Here is a 27,816-nt window from a genome sequence, read left to right as displayed (position 1 = left end):
GGTGGCACTTGAGGTAGGAGGAGTTTGAGGAGTGGAGGGAGGTCAGTGGGGAAGTGATGACACTCTAGAACCTCCATTTTTTCCAGATTCTATGGTATACCATAGAGCCCAATCTCCGAAGTGGCCATTTCCTCAGGCTTAAGCCAAATCCATCTCATCTTCTCACACAGGAGCCCCTAACAATTTGGTACCCCAAGCAGTTTCTTGGGTTACTTTGGCAGTAAAGCAACCCTATTAGTATTCATCTTTAACTGATCATATTTATTGAGAGTCTTTGCTTTTTATTAGGCTTCTGCTTTATTCATTTTGTCTAAAAATATTATCTGCCACTTTTTAAAACAGAGTACAACAGCCATTAAAAAGAGTAATAATAATAATAATAATAAGAGTAATAACAATAATACAGTCCAACAACATAAAATAAATTTAAACTCCTTCAAAGGTCTCTTGGAACAGATAGGTCTTCAGACTGTTTCAGGAAGTCTTAATGGTTTTACCAAATGCTGTTGTGTGTGCGTGGAGGGGGTGCGCTGTAATTTATGAGTGGCAGCTCAGAAGATCCCCCCACTCAACAAAGACAAATCAGTGAAGGAGTGGATTCCTGTAGCTAAAGCCCACAGCTTATTTCAGACTCCAGGCCAATTCATATAAAGGGAATTGGTGCCTTGGCAAGCCATTTACAATATTAATGGTGAAAACTGGGATTTTAAATTGAGCCCAGAAACAAACTGGAGCCAGGGTATTTGATACGCGACTCCTATTACATGCTCACTTCAGGCGGCCTAGTTAACATTCTGGATTTTGAATCAACTAAGGTTTCTGGATCAACCTAAGCTAGTAAAAAGCCACCTTATCACTTTTTATCAAGAGACAAAATGGAGTCCAGAAGCATCTATGGACTGGGGAAAAGCATTTCACGGTGCATCGCGTTTCACGGACCACGAACCATTCACGGACCCATCCCGGTTCATTGGTCCATGGATCATCACTTCTGGGGCCCTAGCACCACCCCCTTTTCACTCAGAGATGCCAAACTCGCAGCGTGTCTTCAGCAAGCTCTCCTCCAGCCACCCTCAAAGTTTGACCAAGATTGCATTTTGGACATCAGAGTTACAGACCCCCCCAAAGTGGCCATCCCCAGGAAATTTCCAATACATAGAATAGGAACCACAAATGCCAATTGGCGTGCATTGGCTTGCAGCAATTGGCAGAGCCCTAGGCTAGCTCAACACCCCACAATCAAATAAGAACTGAAAGAGGGGGAAAAATGAGACAGGAGAAGAGTGAGCCCTCAAGGAGACCAACAAGCTCGCACCCAGAGCCTGACTGCAGCTCTGAGACTGGGTTGGGGCACAGTCCTAGGCTAGCCCACCGCCCCACAAGTAAATAAGAATTGAAAGGGAAAAAAGGAGAAACAAGACTGAGCCCTCAGCCGAAAAAAACCAATAAACTTGCTCCCACCCAGAGCTTTGCTTCAACACAAGCCCCAAGCCTCCCTCTGGCACAATCCGAAAAAAACTCCTGCAACAAACAGTTCCTCTGAGCTGGTAACCAGCTGGAAAAAGAAACTGCGGCTCCGCACTGTATCTTATATACTAAACATCCACATAGAGAATAATGGGAGTTCTCTGGTCAGCAGTCAGAGCTGCCTATCAAGGTTTTCAGGGTAAGATTGGTGTGTTTCAAGGACAAGGAAAGGTCTGCAGGCAGCTCCTACATTGCCTAGGGAATTGATTGCTTGGCGCTGGGATGTCTGGTTTCACGGACCGATGGACCGGCCAAAGTTTGTTGTGTCTGTGAAAAAAGGTGCGTCCCACGACCTGGTGGCTCACGAATGATGAACTGGCCGTGTCTGTGTAAAATGTTGGTCCATTTTTCGGTCCATGCCCAAACTGATGTTCTGGGGGAAGTATATTACCATCTACAACAGGCTGAACACCTATTTCCATATCTGCTTCCCTCCCAACCCACAGCATTGGAATAAGTTTAGTTTTGTTTACCCTTTTCAATTTCTACAGCTGGTTCTGGCTTTCAGCACCTCCTTGGAATTAGATGAACAGGAGAGATAAAGAAGGATATATCACCCACGCACTGGCAACAATTTTACTTGAAATTGCTGTATGATATTTCCCAGTAGTTACATCATGTAAATGTTAAGTAGAATGGGGCATTGCACAGGCAAATGTACTATATATATAGTACACACATACACACACACCCTACTTTCTCCCCAAAGGGGACACACAAGTGGTTTACAACTTTCTTTCCTCCTCAATTTACCTTACCCTGTGAGGCAGTTTAAGCTGAGTGTGTGTGACTGGTCCAAGATCACCCAGTGAATTTTCATGGCAGAGGGGGGGATTTGAACCTGGGTCTCTCAGATCCTAGTCTACAACTCTGACCACTACGAGATGCTGACTTCGTATTACTATACAGGCAGTAGATGCATAAGTTCCAAAAGTCAACTTAGAGTTGGTTCTTCTAAACAAACCCTATATAGACCAAATTCATGCAGGCAGCCTGGCTACTGTTAGACAACTAGGTACTTATTGGCAACCCTAGCTGAGAGTGACTGTCCCACAGTCGCTCAATGAGTTCAGTGGCAGAGTGAGGAATGGATGAATGTGCACCTTGGTTTCTCCATTCCCAGTCTAACACTATAACCACTACATAGCACTGCCCTTGTAGATGAGTATGTCACATGGAGGAGGCCAGAGTAGCAATTGTCCTTCTGTCACACTGTAAACTGATCATTGAAAAGATTCTGCATTTAAACTGCAGCCTCTCTCTGAAATTTTACATCTTTCAGGCCAGTTTTTGGCAAGGCCCCTTCCTCTAAGTTGGCATCACCTTCTTTCTGGCCACACTGCAGAAGTGCAGCTTGGAACATAACAAAAGTGTTGTTGCTTCAGAAGCTGGAGAAAAGGGGGGGGGAATGCAACTGAGCTCTCTGCTATTTAGGAAAGGCTCACCCTTTTTTTGCAATACCAAGCTGCTGTCCATGACGTGGTGGAGAGGAAGGGAAGGGAAGGAGGAGGGGAAACCTCCCAGCACTCAGCCCTTCTCTTGTAAGGGCGAGAAAGAGAGGAAGGCATAGCCCGAAAGCTCCAGTTCCCTTCAGCAGATAAAGCAGGAACCTTTGAGAAAAGGTAAGGGAAGAAGCTGGGAAAGGCTGGGACCAGGCTGTTGTTTGGGCCAGAATCTTTTCCCTCTCTTGTTGCTGGGTGGCTGGTTTAGGGGGGACGCCTGCTCAGTGTACTAGAAACAGATTTTCTAAAGAGGCACTTTCCAGAGAGAAAGAAAACATCCTCTTTCTGGTTTCAGTAAATTGTCTCATCTCTTCTTTCAGTCTGAGATAAGGAAAACTCACTAAAGCGGCTAAGAACTGGATGGCACCCTTTGTGGTTGTATTCAGTTTCCTCTTGATAGACTGAGGGATGAAAATCGTGTCCAGTCCATCACTCCCCTAGAAGAGGCTTAGGACAGCAAAGGAGTTCATTTTGTTCTCATGGCCATGTGAGGGAGGGAAGGCTGGCCAGCCTTCTCTTAGCTATCCCCGACTGGCTTTCAGGTGGTAGATTGTATGCCCCAAAGGTTGATGGCTCTCAAATTGGGTTGCTGGAGGGGGGAAACCAAATGGCTTGGGTTTCTCCACAAAAGGCTGTAGGCACTGCAAAACAGGGAGTTCCCCAGAAATGTTCCTCAGGTTCGCTTATCAGAAGTTTTCAATGAAAAATCAGCAAAGTTCCAAACAGATGTTAATGACTTTTCCACATTCCTCCTGCCTGACTCTTAGATAATTTCTATCCTAGCTCATCACACAAGCCTGTGGAAAGCTCCCACAGAGCTTTAAAAGGGGGAGGGGAATATTGGGCCCCTCGCAAATGAATAATGATTTGACTCTAGTTATAACATTGCTGTGGTTTAGCGTAAAGCTTTTTTCAGAAAAGGAAATAACTACAATAAATGGTCTTAAAATGACATGATCTGGAATATATACAAGAATAGGCCTTTGAATGTGAGAGGGGAGGATGCAATATTCACAGTGGTTTCTGTCACACTGAATGAGCATGCAAATGGCACCCCCAGTTTCAAGTTCTAGGAAAGTCAGATGGAGGACGCACCACAGTTTGCTCTCCTTGTAACAACAAGTTACGGGGAACGATGGTTGTTGGGGGTTTTCCGGGCTGTATTGCCGTGGTCTTGGCATTGTAGTTCCTGACGTTTCGCCGTGAAAGCCTTCGACAATACAAAGTTACGGGGAAGTTTCTCACATGGGTTTTTCAGACTTCTGTCTTTCGCGTGCTGTCTTTCTCTTCATTACCCCTTCACTGAGTGAGGTGCCAGTGTAAAAGTAAAGATAACACAGCTATTCTTACCCACAGCAAAAAAAAAAGCCCCACACCTCACAGCGGCTTTGCAATGGAGCAATGAAAGAGAAGGATGTTTGTAAAATTAACCACATGTCACTCATTTGATGCTCTTCCTGGCGGGAAGCAGGGCTGTGAGATCCTTTGGCATATGTGGTGCTTTTGATTACTATCAGGAGATGGACAAAATGTGTTCTGATGTCACCAGTGCTATGTGCCCTTTTATCAGCAACATCTTCAAGAGAATAGAAACATTTCTTATCTGTGATTTTAGTACCGTGCTCGCTTTGTTGCTCATCGTAGCAAGAGATGTATGTTCTCTGGTGTATTTGGTTCATAGGATGAAGAACATCTGTAGCTCTCTTCTGAATCCTTCATTCTTGCCTCTACAGCTGTTGCGATGGAAGCCTATTACATTTTCAGCTATTACTTGACCCAGTTTTGTGGACATTCCTGGATATTAATTAATATGATCATCAGATTCATGTCTTTTGGGGAAGGTAGGCCTGTTTCATGTCAGATTTTGTCACTGCTTTTCATGCAAGGCCTATTTTAAATGACAGTGTAAAAAAGGGTTAGTTTGGGTCATTTGACAGATCTCTCAAAGAACTTTCTGCAGATGTGGGAGGGGAGTAGTATCAACATCAAATTGGACTGGATGTGGTGCCCCACACACCGCCCTTATAAAAATGTAGTCTCTTCAGAGGAAAGACCATTATATTAATCTTGTTATATACAAATTGGGAAAACTGTATGGAGGTGCAGCTCTCAAGCACACAGATGGCACCAATAATAATAATAATAACAACATCAACAATTGATTTATATACTACCCTTCAGGACAACTTAATGCCCACTCAGAGAGGTTTACAAAGTATGTTATTATTATCCCCACAACAAACACCCTGTGAGGTAGATGGGGCTGAGAGAGCTCCTAGAAGCTGTGACTGACCCAAGGTCACCCAGCTGTTTTCAAGTGGAGGAGTAAGGAATAAAACCCGGTTCTCCAGATTACAGTCCCATGCTCTTAACCACTACACCAAACTGGCTCTCTGTAATATCATTATAATATCAGCTCTGCTTTCCAGAATCCCAGCCAAACTTCGAAACAGCTATCCAACCCAAAGCTTCTTTCAAGTCTTCTAGAGCCAGTTTCAAGTCTTCTGAGAGCCAGTTTGGTGTAGTGGTTAAGAGCACGGGACTCTAATCTGGAGAGCCGGGTTTGATTCCCCACTCCTCCACAAAGCCAGCTGGGTGACCTTGGGCGAGTCACAGTTCTCTTGAGCTCTCTTAGCCCCACCCACCTCACAGGGTGATTGTTGTGGGGTAATAATAACACTTTGTAAACCGCTCTGAGTGGGCATTAAGTTGTCCTGAAGGGCGGTATATAAATCGAATGTTATTATTATTATTATAGACTGAGTTAGCTGGTTTTAAGATGCATCCCTGGAAGATGGGAATGACATGAAGAATATTTTAGTACCCAATGGGTGTCTACAGTCCCTGTCAACAACCAGGCTATACCAAAGACTATACCAAAGCCTAGCAAGAGAGCTGGCTCACCATTCTACATGAAACAACCTTAATGGCTGTAATGCCCTGTTAATTCCATTTCTGTCTTACAATGCAAGCATGAAAGCCTAGGGCGGGTAACAACGTTATTAACATTACAATGACATAAAATACAATATAAAATCAATAATACAATACAAGATATAAAAATTAAAACCAAATCCATGTGGCAATATGTGATGTTAATATATCTCCAATCCTCTTCTGTAAAAGATAAATGTTAATCTCGTGAGAACCTAAAAATATTTTGTAGTATGAAGTGCGATTGAAGTAAAGAAAGGAGAGGGGTACATCTCGAACTATCTTCAAATATGGCCAACATCTTGCATCTCACATGTATCTGCAAAACTGATCATCATGCTCCGACAACCGGCAAGAAGACAAGCCATACAAAAATCCAAAGGGAGTATCTCTCTCCATGTTGGACTGGTTACTACTTTTGTGCAGAGTTTTATTGCAAGTTTAATTAGTACATCAAGGGATAAATTTGTTTCTGGATTAGCCCCAGGTGGAGTTTCTACACTGACTTCTACGGAGTTAGAAGGGTGTAACTCTGTTTAGGATTTCACGGTAAGACGTGGACAGGTTATTTTCAGACTTTTATCTTCTAGCCAAATTTACAGCACCACAGGAAATCCTTGAAAAATGTTAGTCTGCAGAAAACGGAACTGCAATAATTTCCTGTGGGAGGGAGCATGACAGAAAAATTGCAAAGAGAAGATGACAATTCTAAATACGGTTTTTTCTCTTCTTTTCTTCCCCCTTGTGCTTAAAGATTCCGTAGCAGATACTTTCTATTCTATTGGACTCGGAATGCGTATTTGCCAGTTGTTGTCTATACTGGAGCTCTTGCATATTTTTCTTGGCATTGAAAAAGATCGGTTTTTCCCAAGACTTTTACAGGTATGGTTTATCACTGTAGTATCAAAGGATTAAAATTTGGAACTTCAATCAGATTTTTTAAAAAAAAATTACACAGCAGTTTTTTATGATGGCGTTGAAGAATCCCCTCCTTGGTGAAATAATTCTTAGAGCTAGTTCATGAATGCATGCTCACCATATGGCAGCTTGCAGCTAAATATGTGAAGGTGATGACACTTTCACACATGCTGGTCATAACTTGGTGTGGTTCTCATCAGGTGAGATGGTGACGCATTGCAAATCAACCTTTACAGTGTCTTCCCTTTCATCAATTAAAGGGAACTGTGCCTAAAGGAACAATCATCTAATGATTGACCAGCATCAGAATCTTTGGGACAACTCATCTAGACCGGCTTGCGCATAGATGCTATGTGCAAGTGGCAAAAATGTAGACACACGCCATGCACACATTTCCTCCTTTCATTCTGCTGTGATATTCAATTGCATAAACACCAATGGAGCTCACATGTCATCCTTGTGCTATAGATCCAGAGGAGTTAGCCGTGTTAGTCCGTAGTAGCAAAATAGTTAAGAGTCCAGTAGCACCTTTAAGACTAACCAACTTTACTGTAGCATAAGCTTTCAAGAAACACAGCATCTGATGAAGAGAGCTGTGTTTCTCAAAAGCTTATGCTACAGTAAAGTTGGTTAGTCTTAAAGGTGCTACTGGACTCTTTACTATCCTTGTGCCACTCATTGTTAGCCTAAGCTATCAGATAGGGTTGTTGTGAGGATAAAATGGAGGAGAAAGCTGTACATGCTGTCCTGAGCACCTTGTAAGAAGGATGGGATAAAAGTATGAGCATCAGCCTCCACTCTTCAGCCTTCAAAACTTTTGATTTTATGGGGAATGGAATGTAAAGGGTAGATGTTTAGACGAGAGTCTGGAGAAAATGCAGCTAAGAAAAGTTGCTCATATGTGCTGTTTTGCCCTTTGGTAAACATTATACCATGCTTGTCAAAACTGGTAAATACAGTGGCAGATTGCGTCACATCTAGTCAGGACAGGAGCAGGAGGAGGGGCCATGATTCTGACCCCAGAATAGTCAGGCTTCCAGCACAATAGACCAGAGGGGGGAAATCGCACCAAGGCATGTGCATTCACTAGAATGGTGCACACTAATAGGCAGACTAGCACACTTATTAAAAAAAATGGAAACTGCTGCTTTATACCAGCAGGTAGCATGTTGATAACACCAGGGCTTTTTTTCTGGGAAAAGAGGTGGTGGAACTCAATGGGTTGCCCTAGGAGAAAATGGTCACATGGCTGGTGGCTCCGCCCCCTGATCTCCAGACAGAGGGGAGTTTAGATTGCCCTCTGCGCAACTCCCCTCTGTCTGGAGATCAGGGGGTGGGGCCACCAGCCATGTGACCATTTTCAAGAGGTTCCGGAACTCCGTTCCACCGCGTTCCAGCTGAAAAAAAGCCCTGGATAACACTAAGCAGTTGCAAGCATCCATCAAAGTGTTGGCTAAACATAAAAAAAGTTGTATTATATGCAAGAATTTACCGCTGCAGCATAACTGGGGATTGGTAATAGCAATCACAAAATAAATGATGTCAAAACAATGCCTCCAGTCACCCATTGCTCCTGGGGAGCAGAGGCTCTCCTTTTTCAGGATGTGTGTGGAGCTGAGTTTAGCCCTATTGTGACTAAAAATGCCAAACCCTGGATCAGGGGCAAAACTCTGGTCAGAGTGGTTTTTGGAAAGCCATAAAGCTGGAAAGAGGCAAGGGCTTGGCGCAGTTTTAAGAGAGAGTCTCTCTACACAAGACATCTTATACTGGGATGCTCAAGTGTCGGGAGACGCAATTTAAACCAGGAAGTGTAGTTTTAAAAGACAGAGCCGGCAGAGATTGCTCCTCAGAGGGTTTGTTAAATTCCTCTTCGGGAAGGCTCTGTCAATTTCTCATGTAGACAGGTGAAATTTGGCTCCGTCTTTTAAAACTACGCTTCCCAGCTAACATTGCGTCTCACTACACTTAAGCATCCCCATGTAAGATGTCTCGTGTAGAGAGACTGTTATATGGGGCCTGTTGGCAGTTATACTGGGGGCATGAATTAATAGTTTGGCAATGTCAGTCACTTAATTGCATTTATTACTGGGGTGCGGGTGGGGGAGAGAATGCTATTTGGATTTTTTTCCCCTCAAGCAGCAAAATGTATGGGTCTGCCCCAATGCTCTATAATTTCGTCTAGGGGCAACCCTTCTGTTCTGACGTAGTTTCTGTGTTTAAAAATGTAGTCTGTGTGGATTTCACAATCTCTCGATTTCACTTTTCACCTCAAAAGTCAGAGAGGGAGGGGGAAGAATTTTTCTCCTTGTCTGAAGCAGATGACAAGATGTGTGAGATCAGACAACCTGGACTGATTTACAAATGGATTGAATATTTTGTGATAAATGGATTTAGCTCCACCTGTTTTAATCACCATGTCCAGACCACAAAGTAGTATTTAAAATCTGAATTGCCGTCTAGCGATCAGGCAGCTGCCGTATGCAAAGAGGAAATTCCACTTTGATCTTGAAGAACTGGAGCATGAAGGCACAATGAAACTTGGTTTTGCATTTTTTCAACGACTATACATGCTTCCAATTTTAGATTATGTTTTGTAGAGGAGAGGGTCAGAAATTTATATTTGAATAAAGAAACAATGAGGTATTTGGTAGTTTCATTCTGAGAACTGCATGCAAATTTCCGAAGAAAACAATTTTCAGTTATACTAGTTGACCAAGCAAAAAATGTTTGCTCAGCTTATGAGAATTTGCTCTTAAAACAAGACCCCTCCCTCATTTTAAACTATAACCTTTCCATGACCAAAGTGTAAATCAGATGCTGGAGTGGGAAGCTCTTGACTAATCAGGAGGTCTATCCATTCCTTCATTTTTTTCATCCCTCAGAGATAACAAAATGAGGAAACACTGTGGGGGTAGGAAATGACAGTTTTCACGTTTGTACTTTCCCAAAGTGTTCAGGATCACCTGCTCTCCAAGTCCTGTGGTAATCCTATATTTGGTGCCTCAGGTAGGCCAAGCCTTAGACTATACAGATGATTTCCTCTTTCCAACCAACCAACATCTCAACTTCTTTTCAGGTGCTACTTTAAACAGGGAAATTCAGAATGACACATTTAAAACGTCTACATTACCGTCACGTTCCCAGCCATTTAGAGGCTGGATTCTCACAGTGCATTTCTAAGCAGAAACAGGGTTACTTCAGTCTAAGCTCATAGATATCAATGGACTTGGAAGGGTGTAATTGTGCATAGGGTTGTAGTGTTGGTTACCTATCATACATCTAGATGAAATATTTGTTTCTGCCACGGATGAACGTTTTAGGATGGTGAAATGCAAACATTTAGTTATATAATCAGGGCTTTTTTTCAGTGGGAATGCAGTGGAACGGAGTTCCGGCACCTCTTAAAAATTGTCACATGGCTGGTGGCCCCGCCCCCTGATCTCCAGACAGAGGGGAGTTTAGATTGCCCTCCGCGCTGCTCGGCAGCGCGGAGGGCAATCTAAACTCCCCTCTGTCTGGAGATCAGGGGGTGGGGCCACCGGCCATGTGACCATTTTCGCCGAGGGCAATTTAAACTTTAAAAAACTCCTCCCTTGCTCCAGCTGACCCAAAGTGATGTCATTGTGCGGTCTTGAGTTCCACCACTGAGTTCCACCACCTCTTTTCCCAGAAAAAAATCCCTGTATATAATGATACTTTTCACTAATATATCTCTTCATTTTGATAGGGCATCGTTCACTGCTCACACTAAAACCTAGGGCCCTGATGAACAGTTATGCCCAAGCAGTCAAAATCAAATTCAATTTAAATGAGGAAATTAAGTTCTTTAAACAAATCAGATTGATATTTAGGATTTTTGCTGTTTCACGTTAACATACCATGATCTCCCCCCTACCCTGCATGATCACCATAAACCTTTGTGATCATGGTCAAGGAGTCAATCTTTTGGACGGGAGGTGGGTGGGAGTGGTAGCATCCATTACCTAGAGGGATTTCATTTTCAGCAAATTGCCTACATTTGTTTCCATCTAACAAAGCCATCGGACATAAGAAATCCTGTCTTCCAGAAGAACATCGAGTGTTGTTGAACTGACCCATCCATCTCTCATTTGGGTACATGTAATAGATATGGGGTTTAGGTGTTTGTAGTTTGTTATATGTAGATGGCATTGCAGCCAAATGCCATGAAGGCTCTGAAGTAGCAAAAGTACTGCACTTCATGGAACAAGCATTCCTTTTTGGTTTTATAAAAAAAGAATCAGCATACAGGCCCATTGGCAGGAATTTTATGAGGAGAGAGGGGACAAATACTAAGAGCCAGTAGATCCTCCCAGTGTCCCCACCCCAAATCTTAAGAGGAAGGTGTTCTGATGATGTTATCGGGGTGGAATCTGGTGAAGTCATATTGAATAGCAGTGATAATGGTGGTGGTTCCATACATCACTACAGGGCTCATTTTGAGGGGGAATGCACAGGAACGCAGTTCCGGCAGTTTCCCAAAGAGGTCACATGTCAGGTGTCCCTGCCCACCTGACTCTCAGCCATTTTGGGCCTGTTTCAGCCTGGATTGGGGCCGAAACGTCCCGGATTGGGCCTCTGACGGGTGGTGGATCTCTCTCCCACTCAGGGGTGGCCCGATCCTGACCATTTTGGGCCCAATTTCGGCCCTGAATGGCCAGGATTGGGTTCAAAACAGCCAGGATAGGTGATGTCAAGGGGCGTGGCATATGCTAATGAGTTATGCTGATGAGTTCCTCCCGCTCTTGTTCTACAAAATGACCCCTGCATCACTATAAATGATATCACATGGTATCTGTGAAAGTGTGCATTCACAGTCATGCATCTTTGAAGAAGAGGGCTGTTTAGTAAAAAAAAAAAATAAAACACAGCATGGAAATTAACTGTGTGCTAAGTGTAAAATATAGTTAGAGTTGCATTATGCTTTTCATCTCCCATTTTACATGGGTAGCAGTTACCACAAGCAGGTGTGCATACAAGTGTTAGAAGAAGTCATCAAGTATGCTGGACTAGTTGATGGCCCTGAGGTTGCAGCAACTTGCCATTCTGAGAATGAACCCTAAAACCTGAATGGGGTCAAAACCTGGTAGATCGGGAGCAAGGAGCATCATGTTAGCTTGAAAACAGCAAACACTTATGAAAATCCATTCAGTGTAAACATTATTAATTTATATTGCACTGGATTGGTATCCATGTGTTCATTTATATTCCGGAGTGGCTTCTGCCAAAAGAGTCACATCTCTGGCCTTGCCAAGGCATTAAATAACCACAAATAGGAAGGGAAACAGAAGTGCAGCTTGGATGATATACAGTGGGCAGAGGGGAACCCGGACTCCCAGTTGGAAAGACAGCCTCAGAACAGCACAACATCCTCCAAAGGTTACTTTGCTTTTCCTCTATAAACCACTCTTCAGCATAATTTTTAATAGTTTGTCTCAATGCAACTTTTCAGACATGCAGACCAGAGACAGGCCTTGTAGATAAAAATCTGCCATTGCTGGTATTTCTTTCCAGATTACAGAAAGAATCATAATCTTATTCGTTGTGATCGTTAGTCAAGAAGAAGTTCAAGGGAAATCTGTGGTGTGCTTCTTATTTTTCCTCTGGAGCTTCCTTGATGTGGTCAGGTAAAAAACTCAATAACATCGATGGTATCCTTTCCTCTTAAGCGAAAGGATTGTTCCTCTCTCTCTTTAAAAGAATATATCACAAACTGAATAGTTCTGCCTTTCAAAATGTTCTCCAAGAGAGCTATTGTGATGGCAGTAGGGATGGGTTCACTTAGAAAGTGTGGGGAATTAGCTCTCCATGAATACAGCGGCAGCTTCCTAGAGGAGACATTGTTGATCTAGGGCACTGTAGTATAGTGGATAGTGTATCACACAAGGATTGTGGAGACTTAGGTCACTGGGTGAATTTGGGGCTCTTGCTCTTTCTAACCTACCTTACTACTACTCTAGCCAGTTTGGTGTAGTGGGTAAGAGCACGGGACTCTAATCTGGAGAACTGCATTTGATTCCTCACTCCTCCACTTGAAGCCAGTTGGGTGACCTTGGGTCAGTCACAGCTCTCTCTGAGCTCTCTCAGCCCCACCCACCTCACAGGGTGTTTTGTTGGGGAGATGATAATGACATACTTGGTAAACCACTCTGAGTGGGTGTTAAGTCATCCTGAAGGGCGGTATATAAATCTAATGTTATTATTATTGTTATTATACATGTTATGTCTTCCTTGCATCCTTGCTGGGTCCATATTAGGAGGTGTGCATTTTATTTATTTTTATTTACACCTTGCCTTTCCCCCCAGTGGGAACCCAAAGTGGCATTGCAAGGCCCTTGCTAGGAATTTAATTCCTCAGGCATGCACACGGGCTTGATTGGTCCTGGAACCCAGAAATTGTTCAGTATCCTTCGTAGCCCATTTCCCAGACGGCTCTCTCTTACAAAAATTAAGAACTGAGAAAGCAGAAATTGTGCACACCTCTTCCTATTACCATTCACTACTTTTTGCCTGCTGTGATTTGGGATCTAGATTTTCTCTTTCATACAGTGTTACGAACAAAAACCTGAGAGTCTGAAAAGAGTCTGTGGTATTGAGAAACGGTGCTGATTGAGCTGTTTGCTTTAGACTCGATCAGTACCAAGATCTGCGCTGAAAGAGTGCGATTAGTATTAGTACCGGTCAGCCAAAGAGGAATGTGAGCAAACTGGTATCTCCAGTTTCCTACCATTTACTTGTGTCAACCAAGTTAAACAAACGGTATAAACCTGGCCATCTCAGGAATCTAAATAACCTTGTACTCTGAACTCCTGGGAGAATAGGACAATAGCACGGGCCTGCCAGCAGCAGCCATCATTCTGTCCTAGCATATGGATTCTGGAAAGCTTTCAGTGTACATGATCAAGCAAAGTTCAGCTTGTTTGACATTCAAAGCAACATCTTACAGCTCTGTGTCTTTTGTGTTCTAGGTACACTCACTGCATGTTAGCAGCGATAGGACTATACTTCCAAGGACTGACACAGCTCAATTATATGTTATGGATTCTTTTATATCCACTATCAGTGTTGGCTGAAGGTAAAAAGGTCTACAAATCTGTTCATCATTCAATTATTACTATTTTAAAATGGTGTACAAATCTTCATCGTTGAATAATTTTACAGCTTTGATTAAAGGACTTTCCTGTATTTTTAAGACACATTCTTTCATTGAAAAGCTTCCCAGGCCCTATGTACTACCTAGGCATGTCTTAAAGCCTGGTCCCATGCCTGTTGTCTCAGAGAAGGATTGCCAACCTCCAGTGGCAACTGCAACTGATCTCCAGTTCCCCTGGAAAAATTGGCAGTTTCAGAGGGTGGGCTTTATTGCATCACATTCACGTGGAACTCCCTCCTTCCCCGCAAATCCACCCTCCCAGGCTCCATCCCCAAATGTCCAGGAATTTCCCATCCTGGAGTTGGCATCCCTAATTCAGAGGCATATCTCATTGAATTCTGTGGGCTTTACTCCAAAGTAAGTATACTCAGAACTGCAGCCTTGACATTCATGAGCCTACAATTACTGCAGATTAAAGTGCTGTGTATTTGACAGGCGACACAGTTATGCGACTATCTACCCAGAGGCTCACTGTTCTACATTGCTAAATTGACGTCTCTATTTACAGTTGCAGTTTTAGCGGTTCTTGTTTTCCATTATGATTGACAAACAGATCTATGTAAATACAAAGATGCCTCTTGTACCTATAGAGGCTGCCCCATTAATAAAGAGCACCTTGCTGGTCTTAATTATATAGGTGCCTATTGTTGCGAGATGCTTTATAGCGGGGATTCCTAAACTTGTTGAGTCTATGGGACGTTTGGGGATGTTGTGGACCAGGAGTGGGCACCCTCCACAAAATGGCTGCCTCAGTGGCAATCACTGAATGGCTGCAGTGGAGTCTAAGGGCCAGGTGCAAGCCGAGCACCTTCCGATGATGGAGGCAGCTGTTGCTGAATGGGTAACCCCTGGGTTCTTCTCAAGCACTCCCTGTTTCCAGTGACATAGAGGAAAGCCAGTACTAGCCCTTTACTTAGGGAAATGATTCTTTGAGAAAGAGGTGACAGGAAAACCACTGGTGTGCCCTCTGTCACCCATGGATACCATGCTGGGGATCACACTGCTACACATTACAGTGTTACATCATAAGCAGAGGTCTAAGATTAATAATTTTAGCGTCTTTGAAATGTTTTGTTTACCACTCATTTATTTTTTCTCCCTAGCATTTGCAATTTATGAATCGCTGCCTTACTTTGAAACTTCTGGCACTTACTCCATCGAGGTGCCATTGCCATTTGCTGTATCCATCTACTTTCCTTATATACTAAAAATGTACATGATAACATTGTTTGGAGGTAAGTATGGAGCAGAGGTGACTCTGAGACTAGTAAACCTAGATGTCACAGCCTAGATTTCCAACTAGTTATCTGCTCAAATCTTGCTTGCCCTAATATCCTTCTGCAGCCTCATTCCTTCAGTGTTCCGGGATTTGAGGTCAGCTGCTCCTGTTGATCTTGGTTCTAATACTAACCCACTAGCTCCGGGATGCACGGGGAGCAGTCCCAGAAGTCCAGCTCTAGCCTACTGTGCAAGCAGTCTTGAAGTCTCTGGACAACTTCAGGGTACTGTGTTGAGGGAGAAAATTAGGTAGGTTTTGTAGAAGCAAGCCACTAGTGCATGTATACCCATTATTAAAACATGTATACTCTATCCTCTACCTTTCTATGCAAACTCCAGGCAACTAACATGCTAGTAGGCAAAACCCATTCAAATCAGAAAATAACTAAGCATACAACTTTCCTCAAATACACAGCCCATTGGAAACCCTAGAGTATCCCCCAAACATGCCACCATGGATCTTAACAAAATGATGTCTGACATAGTCCTTGTACTGAAAGTTGATAGAGATGATATCCTCTGGACCACTCTCATATAAGGCATTCCATAAAATTGGCCCAGCCATCAAGAGGGTTTGCAAGTGGGCAGAGGAGAAAGCATACAGAGCTATTAACAGGGCACCAGGAGCCGGATCTGATTGGAAGAATTCAGTTAGCATGCTCCACGATGCAGGCTTGGCACCTAAAACATGTGCTTTGAATTTAGGTATGTACTTCATCGTCCGATATCTCAGCACAGAATGGAAGGCTCATCTAAGACACTGCAACGGCAAAGCAAAAAGCAGTTAGCTTTTTTTTCCTTCTCTCCTTGGAAAATGAAGAGAACTGCTTGAGATGTCCTGCTGGTAAACACACTTGGAAAAGCTATATGTTGGCCATGTTTTTCAAACACCTCTGACTTAAGGAAGCATCTAGTGCGGCACACATACTGAATAGATCCCTTTGAATCAGTGTTTTGTGAATTACGCGTGTGAACGTAACAGAAATGAACAATGTCTGTAATTTCATTCTTAAAACATTTTTAGCTTTAAGGACCGTTAAAAAATGCGAAGGCAATCACCCCAATCCCAGTGACTGTTTACTGGGCATAGGAGCCCTTGCAAGAGCTGCTCCCGTTCTCTTCAAAGGAGTACCTAACCTGCTGTCTCTATAAAAGCCAATGGGGGGCTCCACTTGTGCTGGAGTTCTATGTGAACTTTTTTTTATAGACAACCAGGAACATTTAAAAGTTGCTCATGAAATGTTCTCTGTTACTAGCAGCACTATGAAGTAAAGTAAAAATCTTTGGGATTCAAAGGCCTTACCTGAACTTACCATGTTGCCTTAGCATATACTTCTGACAAACAGAATTAAAGAACCAGTATGGCGCAGTAGTTACAGCGTTGGAGGAGAATCTGGGCGAGCCAGGGTCAGACTCCCTCTTTGCCGTGCAAGCTTGCTGGATGACCTCGGGCCAGTTACATGCTCTCAGCATAACCTACCTCACTGAGTTGATGTGAGGATAAAGTGGTGGAGAGGAGATCAATTTAAGCCACTTTGTGTCCCCATTGGAGGGAAAAGTAGGATATAAATGAAGTAAGTAAATAAAATAGCCCAGAAGGTTAGTGCAAGATACACAGAAAAGACAAAGAAAAATGAATGGGGACGAGAACACAGCTGCCCAAGGGAAAACTAATTTAACTCACACAAAAATATAACAACTTGCCAACTTTCATGATTGACAGAATCTAAAATCTATATATTGTTGTAGCAATTAGGTCCTACTTTCCAGTTGGTAACATAGATCAATAAATGGCACACAAATGGAGAGCAAAGGGCCATAAAATGTCACAAAATCCATGTGAAAAAACTGGATTATTCTGAAATGTCATTATTTTACAAAGGCAGCTGACTAACAGGGCCTGCTGTAATGGAACGACGAAAAGGAGATTTGTAAAACACATTTAGAAATCCAGTATGTCCATGTGATCATAAAAATAAAAAAAATTATATGTACACAGGACTTTTAATGCAAGTGTTGTTTTTTTAATTAGTCTTGCTATGGTGTTGGTCAAAACCTATGAAAAATCAATGCGAAGAGTGAAGCATTATTTGTTTAAAAACATATATCTCATTCGGGTGATCTATTTCTCTTACCCGCCACCGAAGGGCTCCTAGTCCTACTCATTTCAAACCACCTTCAAGGGAGGTAATCAACCAATCCTATTAGAGTTTTTATTTCCCAGGACCAGCTAGATCCAGTGTTGAAATATAGGATCTCCTGCATTTTGGAAAGCAGATGGGCGAGTGTGCCAGCTCTTGGCCTATTCCAATTGTTTCCTTAATACTGTTCTTGGAAGTGAGAAAGTATCAGCTAGAGAAGGTCACTGAATCACCCAAAGGAGAACACGAGGAGAATGAACTCTCAATAGTTCCTTTATCAAGGTTCGATTATTGCCTGTAAGGTTTAGACATGCTACTGCCTTTATTATCCCATGGAAGTGTGGGGTATATTAAGGAGGTTACTAGGGGCATGCACGTAGAAAATGTTTGTTGTGGTTTCAGATCTGGGGCTGAGTAAAGTGTTTCATGTGATTGGGAGCTTTCTGGTGGGGGTTGCTAGGCCAGGGTTGAAATACGTTAGTTTTTTTCCATTTTCATAATTTCTATGGCCGTTGTTTTCAATGGGGAGGGGGGAACAATTGGAGGCTCTGTGACAGCTGTTTTGGCACTTAACAGAGCCAAACTCGCCCAGAACACAATCCTCCCTCTAATCTAAGGAACCTGTAAATTTCAAGCAGCTTGAACTGGAGGGGGAGGGATTTTTCGGATCCCCAAAATAGGTTCCTCTATACACAGCGGCAAGAAAATGACAGCAGGCAGCAGTAGAGCTTCAGCCAGCCGCTAACAATTTTTTTTTAAAAAAAATCCTGTTTGCATTCATTTCATTTCCCTACTCTTACAGTGACTTTTTAAAAAAAATCTTTCCACTGAAAACTACATTTTCCTTTCTTCCTTTTTCTGGTTTGTTTCCTTTCAAAAAGTGGGGAAGGCTTCCATGGCAGGCTCTTCCCCCCAGGCACAATTGCACTTCCATTATTCCCTATGGGGGGACTTTGGGGTGTGCGTGTGTAGAGTCATCATTTTTCAACCAAATGTCACCAAAACTGCAGCACAGTGTCTTCTGCCTGTCCTTCAAAGTACTGCCAAGATTCAAGCAAATTGGGCAAGTATTTGAATTCCACAGGCTGCTGAGCAAGCCCAGGCTTTTCTACAAGAAAAAAAAGTCTCTCCAGCCCATGAGTAATAAAGGGGGGAAGGAGAACGGCAGTTTTTTGGCAGCTTAGGATTGGTTGGGAGTACTCTTTGCTCTTCCCTTGCAATTATCTGATTGGAAGAAATTCTCCAGGAAATCAGTACAGATTCAAAGTGAAAAGCAAGCTCATGCTGAATTGCTGATGAATGCGAGAACTTCAAAAAAAATTGTTTTTAGTAAGGGGTTGTGTGATTACCAAGCAGCATTTCCATTTTGGAGAGTCATAAGACCTGGAAACAATTATTTTTGTGATTTTTCTAGTTCCTGATTTTTTACATGTGCAACTCCAGTTGGTATGGCAAGAGGTCTTCTTGAAACCCTGGTTGATCTCTGCAACAGAGAAATGTCCAAGCAGTTGACATACTTCCTCACAAATACCCTCTCTCACTAAGTGGAGCCCATTCAATTTCTTGGTTACAAAGAAGCAGGGACAATAAAACAGCGAAGATGACTTCGAGACCAACAGTGGTGAATGTACTGAATGATTACAATGTAGTGCCTGTTTTGGGATCTGCTCTATAATATCTACTACCATTGTGTGTCTTTAATTATTAGCTAGCAGAGCCCTTTGTTGCTGTTGAACTTTATAGGATCTTTTTAATTCTGGCTCACAGGAAATGATGGGGAGATTTAGATAGCTTGTCATGATCAATTTGTGAAACATTTTGTAGATAAAATAATCCACATCCTCTCCAGTTTAAATATCATGTAGATACAAGGACTGCAGTGGTTTATTCCAAAACTGCCGCTTGATACATACTTTTCAATGTGTACAACCTTATAATCTGAACAAGATCTTTGAAGGTCAAGTAGCAGCATATTCAACCCTACCTGGCTACTAAGAATGATGGTGTGTGTGTGTGTTAAACACATGGATGACAAGGCGATGAATACGTTGAGGGAGGGGCAGTACCTGCAACTCTTAAGGTTGCAGTAGTATAACCACTTTATAAAAATAACCCAGTCACTTGAGGCCAACCTTAACCATAGGCTGATTTCCAGTATTTCATTTTGGGGAAATGATTATGGGGTGACGCCTCAGCTCCAGTATTTTTGGATGAAAAGCATTGCCTTTCTGAGACGGTGGGCACCTTTAGATTCTGACACAGGCATAAATACAAAATGGCTCCTGCACTAGACAGAGCCAAACACAAAATGGCAGGGAGGGAGATCACACGTAATTCTAATAGTGAGTGTTCAACATTTCAGGCAGAAGCTCTGTTTAACAGGATGCTTTTTAATCTGCAGTGGCCAATCAGAAGCACTGCTGGGGAAAGCCCCACCTGGCACTAGGAAAAGTGTCAGCGGGTTCCATAGTGCCCACAGGGGCCAAGTTGGCACCCCGGCCTAGATCACTTAAGATTGGGGGGGGGGAGTATTCCAAGAAATGAACATGGGGTGTGTGTCTTTCTCTTGGTCTCATTGTCCATTTTCAAGACCACCAAATCGTGGAATCTGATTTGATAATTTCTGATCATTCTTCAAGAGCAAAGTCTAGAAGTGATTTTTGTAGACTGCTGTCCCTCTCTCCCATGATTGCTTTTGAGGTTCTACAACGTTCAATTTCATTCCTATGCTAGTTAACATCTACATGAAACCATTGCAGGAAGTTATCAGGAGTCGATGTCATCCATCCATTGATGACTGAAAATCTTCTTGGGCTCTAAGGTGCCACTGGACTCAAATCCTACCAGACATTGAGTTTTCACTCATGGCCAAAGACAGACATCCTTGGGACAGGAATACCTACAAATGCATCAGGACAACAAGCAGTTGCAAAGACCTAGTTCTTTTTGAGGTGGCTGGGCTGTTTCTGGCAAACTGCAGAGGAAGGCTCACATGACTGAATACCCCTTCATACACAGCATTCCCTTCAAAACAGAACATCAGTTGTCAGGAAGAAGGATCTTATAGTCTACCTTCCGCCTGACATGCTACTTCTCTGCATATAAAAATCTTCTTGTGCCCAGAGGAGAGCTATCCATCATGTGAGCCCCAATCGGCCTCTGGAGTGATACGGTCTAGACTTTATCAGGTACTAGGACAAAGACGTTACAGTGTAAAATGTTTAAGATCTGAATGCTTATTTTAACTTTTGTCACAGCAATTGGAATGTTATCAGTGAATTTCAATATATTACCTTTTAGCCAATAGAAATAATGGCTTGGGTCCAGCTGTAATTTCCACGGACAGAAGGGATTTCTGTCTCTGGAACTGGACTTTCTCGATTCTCTGTCCCACTGCAGCCCAAAATACCGTTCCTGAGGGACCCTAAGGGCCAAAGAAGAGCAAATTGGGGGTCTGCATGAAAGGGGGACTTAGCAAAAATCACCCACCACCTCCATTAGGGGAAGTCTTACTGCTGGATCTCTTGTATTTTTTGCTTGTTCTTCTTCAAGGAAGTTCAAGATGGCATACATGGTTCGCTCCTCCGTTTTAACCTCATAACCATCCTGTGTGGTAGATTAGGTTGGGAGAGAATGGCTCGCTCAAGGTCACCCAAAATGCTTCATGGCTAAGCACAGACATGAACCCCAGTCCTAGTCTGACAGCCCAACAACTATACCACACTGCCTCCCCCTGTGAAGATCTTTGACGATGCATTAATAATAAAGAAAAAGGTATCTTTTCAAGATGTATAGATCTGGAGACAAAACATTTACGTGGGCTGAGTCAGGGTGTTCATTGCCCATTTTTCTTAAAATCTAGTAACAGAATCAGATTATTTAACTTCAGCTTGATGCCATAAAAGCTGAAGGGCTCCTAGCAAAAGAAATAAGGGGCTCATAAATAACAGAAGGCTACTCAGAATCAAGGTTTTATATGGAAGGGGGGATCTATAATAGACTTTTAGTAAGAAAGGATTAGATCAACCTGTATTTTGGAAGTATATCTGGAACCTGTGAGTTTAATGTTTGAATGAATGAATTTATTTGCGGTCAGAGACCATAACAATGACAATACATCCTTAGCAAACAATAGAATAGTTTAATGTTTTGAAATTGGGTTGTGTGTGTTGAATGCCCTTCATTGTACTTCTTAACAAGTAACACATATGTAACAGTTAACACTTCAAGGCCATCTTTTTAATTTTACCACCAGATCACAGAAAGTTTTAATCCATTACATCATAAAACCACATTGCATTATCTGTAAACTCTCACTCCATCATCATATTCCTCAAAATGCCAGACTCAAGTCAAGCTTTCTCCAAGGGGAGTCTAGCCATGAAACATGCTCGCTTTTCATCAATGCGCATATGTATACACAGTCAGGAAACACAAATCCCATAACACTCTATGGCTTCACATGTCATCATGACACTTCAGCTGTATCACGTCACTCGCTAATTTCTCAGTCCTGGGGCATCAGCGGACAGAATAGCTACCAGCCGTAGGCCCTTGTCCATATTGCTTTCTTCTTAAACTCAGGGAGGGACCTCAAGGCCAACAGTGAAGCTGAGAAAAAAACAGAACAATTGCAACATTCGTTAATAATGCAAAAGAGAAATGTTTTAGTTTTTTTACTTGGGTGTGGGGAAAAGGTCCAGAGCTGTCTCATTCCAACCCCCCGCCCCCAATATCATGCAACTAAAAAAAATATTGCCTTGGATCCAGTGAAGCATTTCATTGGGTGGAAGCATTAAGGTGAAGAACCTAGAGAGGTTTGTTGCAACACAAGAGATCCACCCATGTTCCGTTTGCTGGTACTTAAAATAAGAGATCTGCTAACCTGTTTTGGATCTCACATTTGAAGCTCCAAGATACTGGGCTTCAAGGCTGGGCTACAAATTGTTTGCTTTGCAGTAGAGTGTCAACAATGTGTGTACAACAAAACATTACTTCCAAGGTGCTAATTGCTATTTAAGTGCTAGGAATGTGTCGATTCTTAAAGGCATCTGATCTGAATACTCATTACAGAAATTGTGGATTAGGTTCCAACATTCTAAATACTACTGGTACTCTTTAGAGAATCCTAGATTTGTTCTACATAGTTTCTCCATTCCCCCCTCCCCCACCCCAGAACTGCATCCAGAACTGCCCCTGGGTTCACCAAACAGCAAGTCACAAAATCAAGACAAAACATTTTTAGCAACCATTTAGGGTGCAAATTCATGACTTCTGATAATACCCTAAATGCTTGAAGACATAAACTTCCATCCACTTGGGCCACTTGCCCAGAAATAAATTCTAATAAGTCCAATGACTTATACTTCTGAGCAAAGGTGTGGAAGACTACTTTGTTTAAAATTCCACGTCTTAACAACTGGGGTAAAAAAAAAACAACTAAAACATTATTGATTCATACTTGAAGATGTAAATATGGTCCCAAAATACAAAATATCGTTGTCAGCACAGGAAAAAGATTTCTTTGCCTGTAGGCATCTTTATAGCAAAACTGTATCTCTTTCATAAGCATGCAATTGTTGTTGTTTTAACTAACTGACATACCACATGGTCTGAAATATATTGCTGATATTTTTTCAACGTGAACAAACGTTAACAACAGCTCAGACTCTCTAATTACCTTTGAGAAGATCTCTAGATGACTCTGACAATGTTTCTTTTGGGCTCTCCATTATACTAAACAGCCAGTCAATAAACTAAGAATAAATAAAAAATTAAGGCATTAAAGTAATTTCCTGATCAGACTACCTTTTGGCCAGTCAGTTCAGTTAAAAAAAAAAAGTCAATGCTGTTTCATTTACAATCACATCTGAGGCATACACTACGTATTACATATAAATGGGTGCAACGCTAGACCGATGGGCTATTTTGAAAAAAAACCCTGCTTCTGGCACTGTGCATCAGGAATGAAGAACAACCTGCAGCTTCCCCACAGCACCTTTCCTACTATAAGGGGTGGGATTTAGAGGATGGAAATGACCAGTGAGGAAACCCCTTCCACTTCCAATCACTCCCACTGGAAGCTCCTGTTTTCAGCACCGTGTCTTTGTATGTGATACGTACTTTGGGCCAAAAACACCTCTCTCACAACGTGTTGACTCACAATTCAATTTATATAGAACAAGGTAGTTTCTTCAAAATTAGTTATTAAATTACTTTTCAGCGTGAAATATGGAAACTATCTCTACCATAGTTCTCAATGCAAGCATAACTATGGTTTGCAAACCTAGTTCAAACCACGATTTCAGATCCTGGCTCGCAGCCAATCTTTAACCCTGGTTTCAATACTGGGATGCAACACTTTCACACATGTACGGTGAAAATGCCCTGCAGAGATCAAAATCAGTACCAATTCAACAGCGCAAAGTCAGCCATGTCTTCGCTGTGGGAAGTTCTTCTGATTTTGACTGAGCATTTGCTGTCACAGGCTGGTATTAAGATTATTTTAAGTCACCTTCCATTCGTTGTTTTGTGATGCAGCAGTACAGAAAAACAGAACAGAACAAGCACTAGGGTGTTATTTAGAGTTTTATATACAATCTAGATATAATTAAGTGATATATCGGTAATGGAACCCTTCTTATTTTAGGTTTGGGTGCTGTGATTTTTAATTGTAAGGCAGGACACTTCCTTGAGTCATTTGAGGTCTATGTAGACTTCTGACAGCCAGCATCAATGTTTATGACATTCACAAGTTTGAACCCACAGGCAGTTTCAGGGATATTGAACCTCAGTTTGTACAAATAACCAGCTCAGTAAGCGACTAGTTATGCTGCCAGCAGAAAAAAAGGTTCTTTTTTCATTCAATATCAGTCTAGAAAATACAAGCACTGTATCTGAAGTTAGACCCATGTATCATAATTCAAACAATGCAAGCATCAGCAATTCTGCTTGCCCAGTTCATGCAGACTGACTCAGCTGCAATAATTTGTCACGGTAATGTAAACTGTACCCTATTCCCACATGAATGGAAACTTTGTTATGTAATTGATAAGTAAAGCCAATAAATGGTTACTTATCTCTATACTTTTCTTATTTAAGCTCCATCTCTACGCTTGCCTTTTTCATTTAAGTCAGCCCAGGGATGTCCCTTACTTTAAAAGTTAAGACTGTTGGGGAACCAAATGCAGGGCCTTTTCAGTGATGGCCCTGGAACTTTTGAATTTACTACAAAAGGAAATCAATTTCAAGCCCCTTCCTTGCAGATTTTTTTAGTAAGAACATAAGCCTTTTTTCTCTAAATTATCCCAGAGTGTTGACATTTAAGTAGATATCTCTTAAACTGCTTCATGACTCCATTTTTATTTATACTGATGACACTTTACCTCATATTTCAAAATTGTTTTTAGTGACATCTGGCTTTATGGAAGGTTTTTGTGTGAGCGGCATGCACATTAGTCTGTGATCTGTTTAAAACCTACTGCACCATCAACCCTAAAAATCACCCAACCAATAATAAAGATGTCAGGCTCATGCGAAGATAAGGAAATTTCAGCATGTGACAGAATCCACTACCAGGACACACGTCACGTACCTTTTGTGTTTGTTCTTTCCAAGGTTCTTTAGCCAGCAAATTTTGTAAGCTCCTTGGAAGGAGAGTGAGAGTTTCTTGGACAGCCAGATTATCTACTGGACGTTTGCCCAGTTCCGATGATGCTTCACTTTCCCAAGATGCCCAGTCAGCACAGAGTCCAAGCAGCATTGGTGTAGCATGGTCTGCCCAGGCAACCACAGAGGCAGCAAAAATCCGCAACAGGAAGTTGATAGCCTAAACAGGAAACAGGTGCACATTTTGCTAATAGGCATGACAAAGTCTGGAGAGAAGTAAATTTGCGAGCTATAAGATCAAAAAGGAGAAAATTACTTCCAGGGAATTTTAAAGGTTTGGCACTTCTGGTTTGCACAGCAGTACACTTTGAATGAGATTATATGAATGGATAACAAAAAAACTGTAGGCCAGGAAAGGACAAAAAAGGAACCATTTTCTTTTAGCAAATAGTACATTATAGTTTCAAACAGGGCAATAAAACTAATTTACACAGGGCTGAAATAGACAAATCAACTTTAGTTATGCACTTGCAAAGTACCTGCAGGAGAGGCCCATTTTACAGTATTTGTTTTCTTGGCCTTCTCCCCAGAATGCACACAAAGGTAACGAAAACTACTGGAGCGTCGTAGCTAAGAAACTTCAACTGTGGACAAGGAATTCTGTAGACAGTTCAATGAGCAGCCTTAGGCAAGTCACTCCAGTTGCATTCAGATGACCGTCCAGTCTGCAAACAGTGCCCTCGGCTCCCTCCCACACTTAATTCTTGTCTCCTGAGAATCTTCAGTTTCTCCTGACTGATTTGTTGCCTTATCTACAAATCACCAAACTATGGTTTAACCCATTAAAAAAAAGTTAGATGCTTCATACAATTGACACACAAAGAAAAACAGGAGAGTCTTCAAACTCCACACAAAAGGGAGGAAGGAATGGGTGTACAAGCCTGAAGACTTCTGCATCTCAGAGTCAAACTCCATGAGACTTCAGACACGTATTCTTCCTGTGTCAGGTCCTGCAATGTTCCCTGGGTAGTTTAGTCTTACGAAGAACAAGTGCTCGATGCAATTCTCTGCCAGGGGAAGAGCAATGGGAGGGATTCTCTCTCTCTTGCAAAAAACCCCAGCTCAGGTTTTCCTCCAGGAGCTTGGGGGCTGGGGGAGGGAGATGTACCAGGATCCAGGACATCCAGAGTGGCTTTGTGCGAGAGAGAGAGAGAGAGACAGAGACAGAGAGACAGAGACAGAGACAGAGAGACAGAGACAGAAAGAAAATCCCATCCAATGCTCTTCTCCCTGGTGTAAAATCGCATCGTGGATTCTCTATCTCATAAAAAACAGCTGTTCTTTGCAAGACTATACTAACCCAGGGAACCTTGTGGGGCCCGACACACACACACGGGCATCTCACGTAGTTTCCCTCTCAGCCTCAGACCAAATGAACAAAACCAGACCGTTTCTGTGAATGGATTTCCACCTGTGGGCTCAACTTTCTCACCCCTCTTTGCTGCAGCCCCAACTGCCCTCAGCACAGGAGGAAAGGCAAGGAAGTTCTACTCCATGTGACAATCTGTTAGGACCCCAAAGGTTGGCAAGCCTCATCAAGTTGTCAGTTAGATCCCTGAGAAATAGAGACTTAAGTCCTAAATAGGAAATGATATATAGATTATTTTTTTTAAAAAATAATGACTGAAAACCAAATGTTTATGCCAGTCTGTCCCTCATGAAAGGACCGTTGCCAAGATGAGGCTCTAACAGTCACTACCTCGTTAGAATTAAAAGGCCAGATTTCCCTATTCTTCCACCTCAGCCGGTACTTCACCAGTTCACTGCCAGAGAATGTCCCGATCGGTCTGGCAGCTCCTTCTTGAGGTACTTCACAGCCTTCCCACTTGATCTACTGAGGCACTCTTTCCATCTCATCAGGCAGACGCAGCCACCAGTCTTCTAACCTCTTCGCTGACTATCTGTGCTCTTTCTCCTGCCTTCTTCTCAATGATGAACCCTCCTTGCCTTCAGTCTCTCACTTACCTAGCCCAGCCTCAGGTGCTAACCTTCTTCACTTCTTCCGGAAGATCTTCTGCCATCCAGCTGCTTCTCTGTGGCCTCTCTCTCTCTCTCTCCTGCTGCCTCTCCCAACTGCCCTTTCTATATTGTCCCCTGAAGGTTCCATCCAATCACCTGCTGAGACTTGGTCAAGCTTTGTTCTCATTGTCTCTGGAATCCAGGCTTTAGGAGATCCTTCAAAGCATCCCTCCTCCTAACTTAAAATCTATTCTGAGCTGGAAAGCAATTCTTTAGTGACCTTTCATTCTCCCCTAGGCAACAACCACTTGCTTCACCAAGTGAAAAGGCACTGCAACCATTTGAAACTCTCCTTTTATCCCCCACAGAACCTCTCTATACATAACTCTTGGTGGAGAACTCATTTCTCCACATTCCACAGATGGAAACCTTTTTATATACTGAAGCCATATTCAGAGGGTCCAAGCCACTGTTTGTTCTCATGTCTGAATGTCACATAACTTAATCTCATATCCCAACTGTCAATAGAGATACATGGCTTAAAGTATTGTAAGGATTTCTGAGACAAACAGTATGAACTACTTTGGACAATTTAGAGGGCAAATACCAAACGTTAACCATTATTGTTTCATTTTATTTATGGTTCACGACCAGATTTAAAATTATAAAACAAAGCATTTCATTATTAGGTATGCAATATACAAGTTAAAAGAATCTT

General features: G+C 42.3%; 2 protein-coding genes across 3 annotated transcripts in view; one reads left to right on the top strand and one right to left on the bottom strand.

Annotated features, from left to right (window-relative positions):
- Positions 1-3,033: 3,033 nt before the first annotated feature.
- Positions 3,034-17,329, top strand: HACD4 (3-hydroxyacyl-CoA dehydratase 4). Of its 2 annotated transcripts, none has more exons than XM_054986914.1 (7): positions 3,034-3,149; positions 4,763-4,870; positions 6,718-6,845; positions 12,414-12,526; positions 13,868-13,974; positions 15,156-15,287; positions 16,036-17,329. In XM_054986914.1, the coding sequence occupies exons 2-7, from the start codon at positions 4,771-4,773 to the stop codon at positions 16,116-16,118; spliced, it is 663 nt and encodes a 220-aa protein (XP_054842889.1). In that variant the 5' UTR covers positions 3,034-3,149; positions 4,763-4,770; the 3' UTR covers positions 16,119-17,329. The 2 variants fall into 2 exon arrangements, with proteins under 2 accessions (XP_054842889.1, XP_054842890.1); XM_054986915.1 differs by having other exon boundaries at positions 3,076-3,149; positions 4,711-4,870.
- Positions 17,330-21,592: 4,263 nt separating this feature from the next.
- Positions 21,593-27,816, bottom strand: part of FOCAD (focadhesin) — a 183,450-nt gene continuing 177,226 nt past the window's right edge. The window contains exons 42-44 of the mRNA XM_054987115.1: positions 25,066-25,299; positions 23,152-23,227; positions 21,593-22,082 (exon numbers count right to left, since the gene is read on the bottom strand). Coding sequence (XP_054843090.1) covers positions 22,009-22,082; positions 23,152-23,227; positions 25,066-25,299 — 384 coding nt within the window. The 3' untranslated portion in view covers positions 21,593-22,008. The remainder of the gene's footprint in view (positions 22,083-23,151; positions 23,228-25,065; positions 25,300-27,816) is intronic.

This window comes from Eublepharis macularius, chromosome 8 (assembly GCF_028583425.1).
Source record: "Eublepharis macularius isolate TG4126 chromosome 8, MPM_Emac_v1.0, whole genome shotgun sequence".
Lineage (NCBI taxonomy): Eukaryota > Metazoa > Chordata > Lepidosauria > Squamata > Eublepharidae > Eublepharis > Eublepharis macularius.
The sequence above is the reverse complement of the archived record's forward strand: the minus strand, read 5'-3'. Positions and strand labels throughout refer to the sequence as shown.

Bases quoted from the DNA above. Each gene is read 5' to 3' on its own strand.
- HACD4 (XM_054986914.1), top strand. From the start codon at position 4,771: ATGGAAGCCTATTACATTTTCAGCTATTACTTGACCCAGTTTTGTGGA. The intron at 6,846-12,413 runs GTATGGTTTATC...ATTTCTTTCCAG, and splicing joins TTTTCCCAAGACTTTTACAG to ATTACAGAAAGAATCATAAT. The intron at 15,288-16,035 runs GTAAGTATGGAG...CTTTGAATTTAG, and splicing joins CATGATAACATTGTTTGGAG to GTATGTACTTCATCGTCCGA.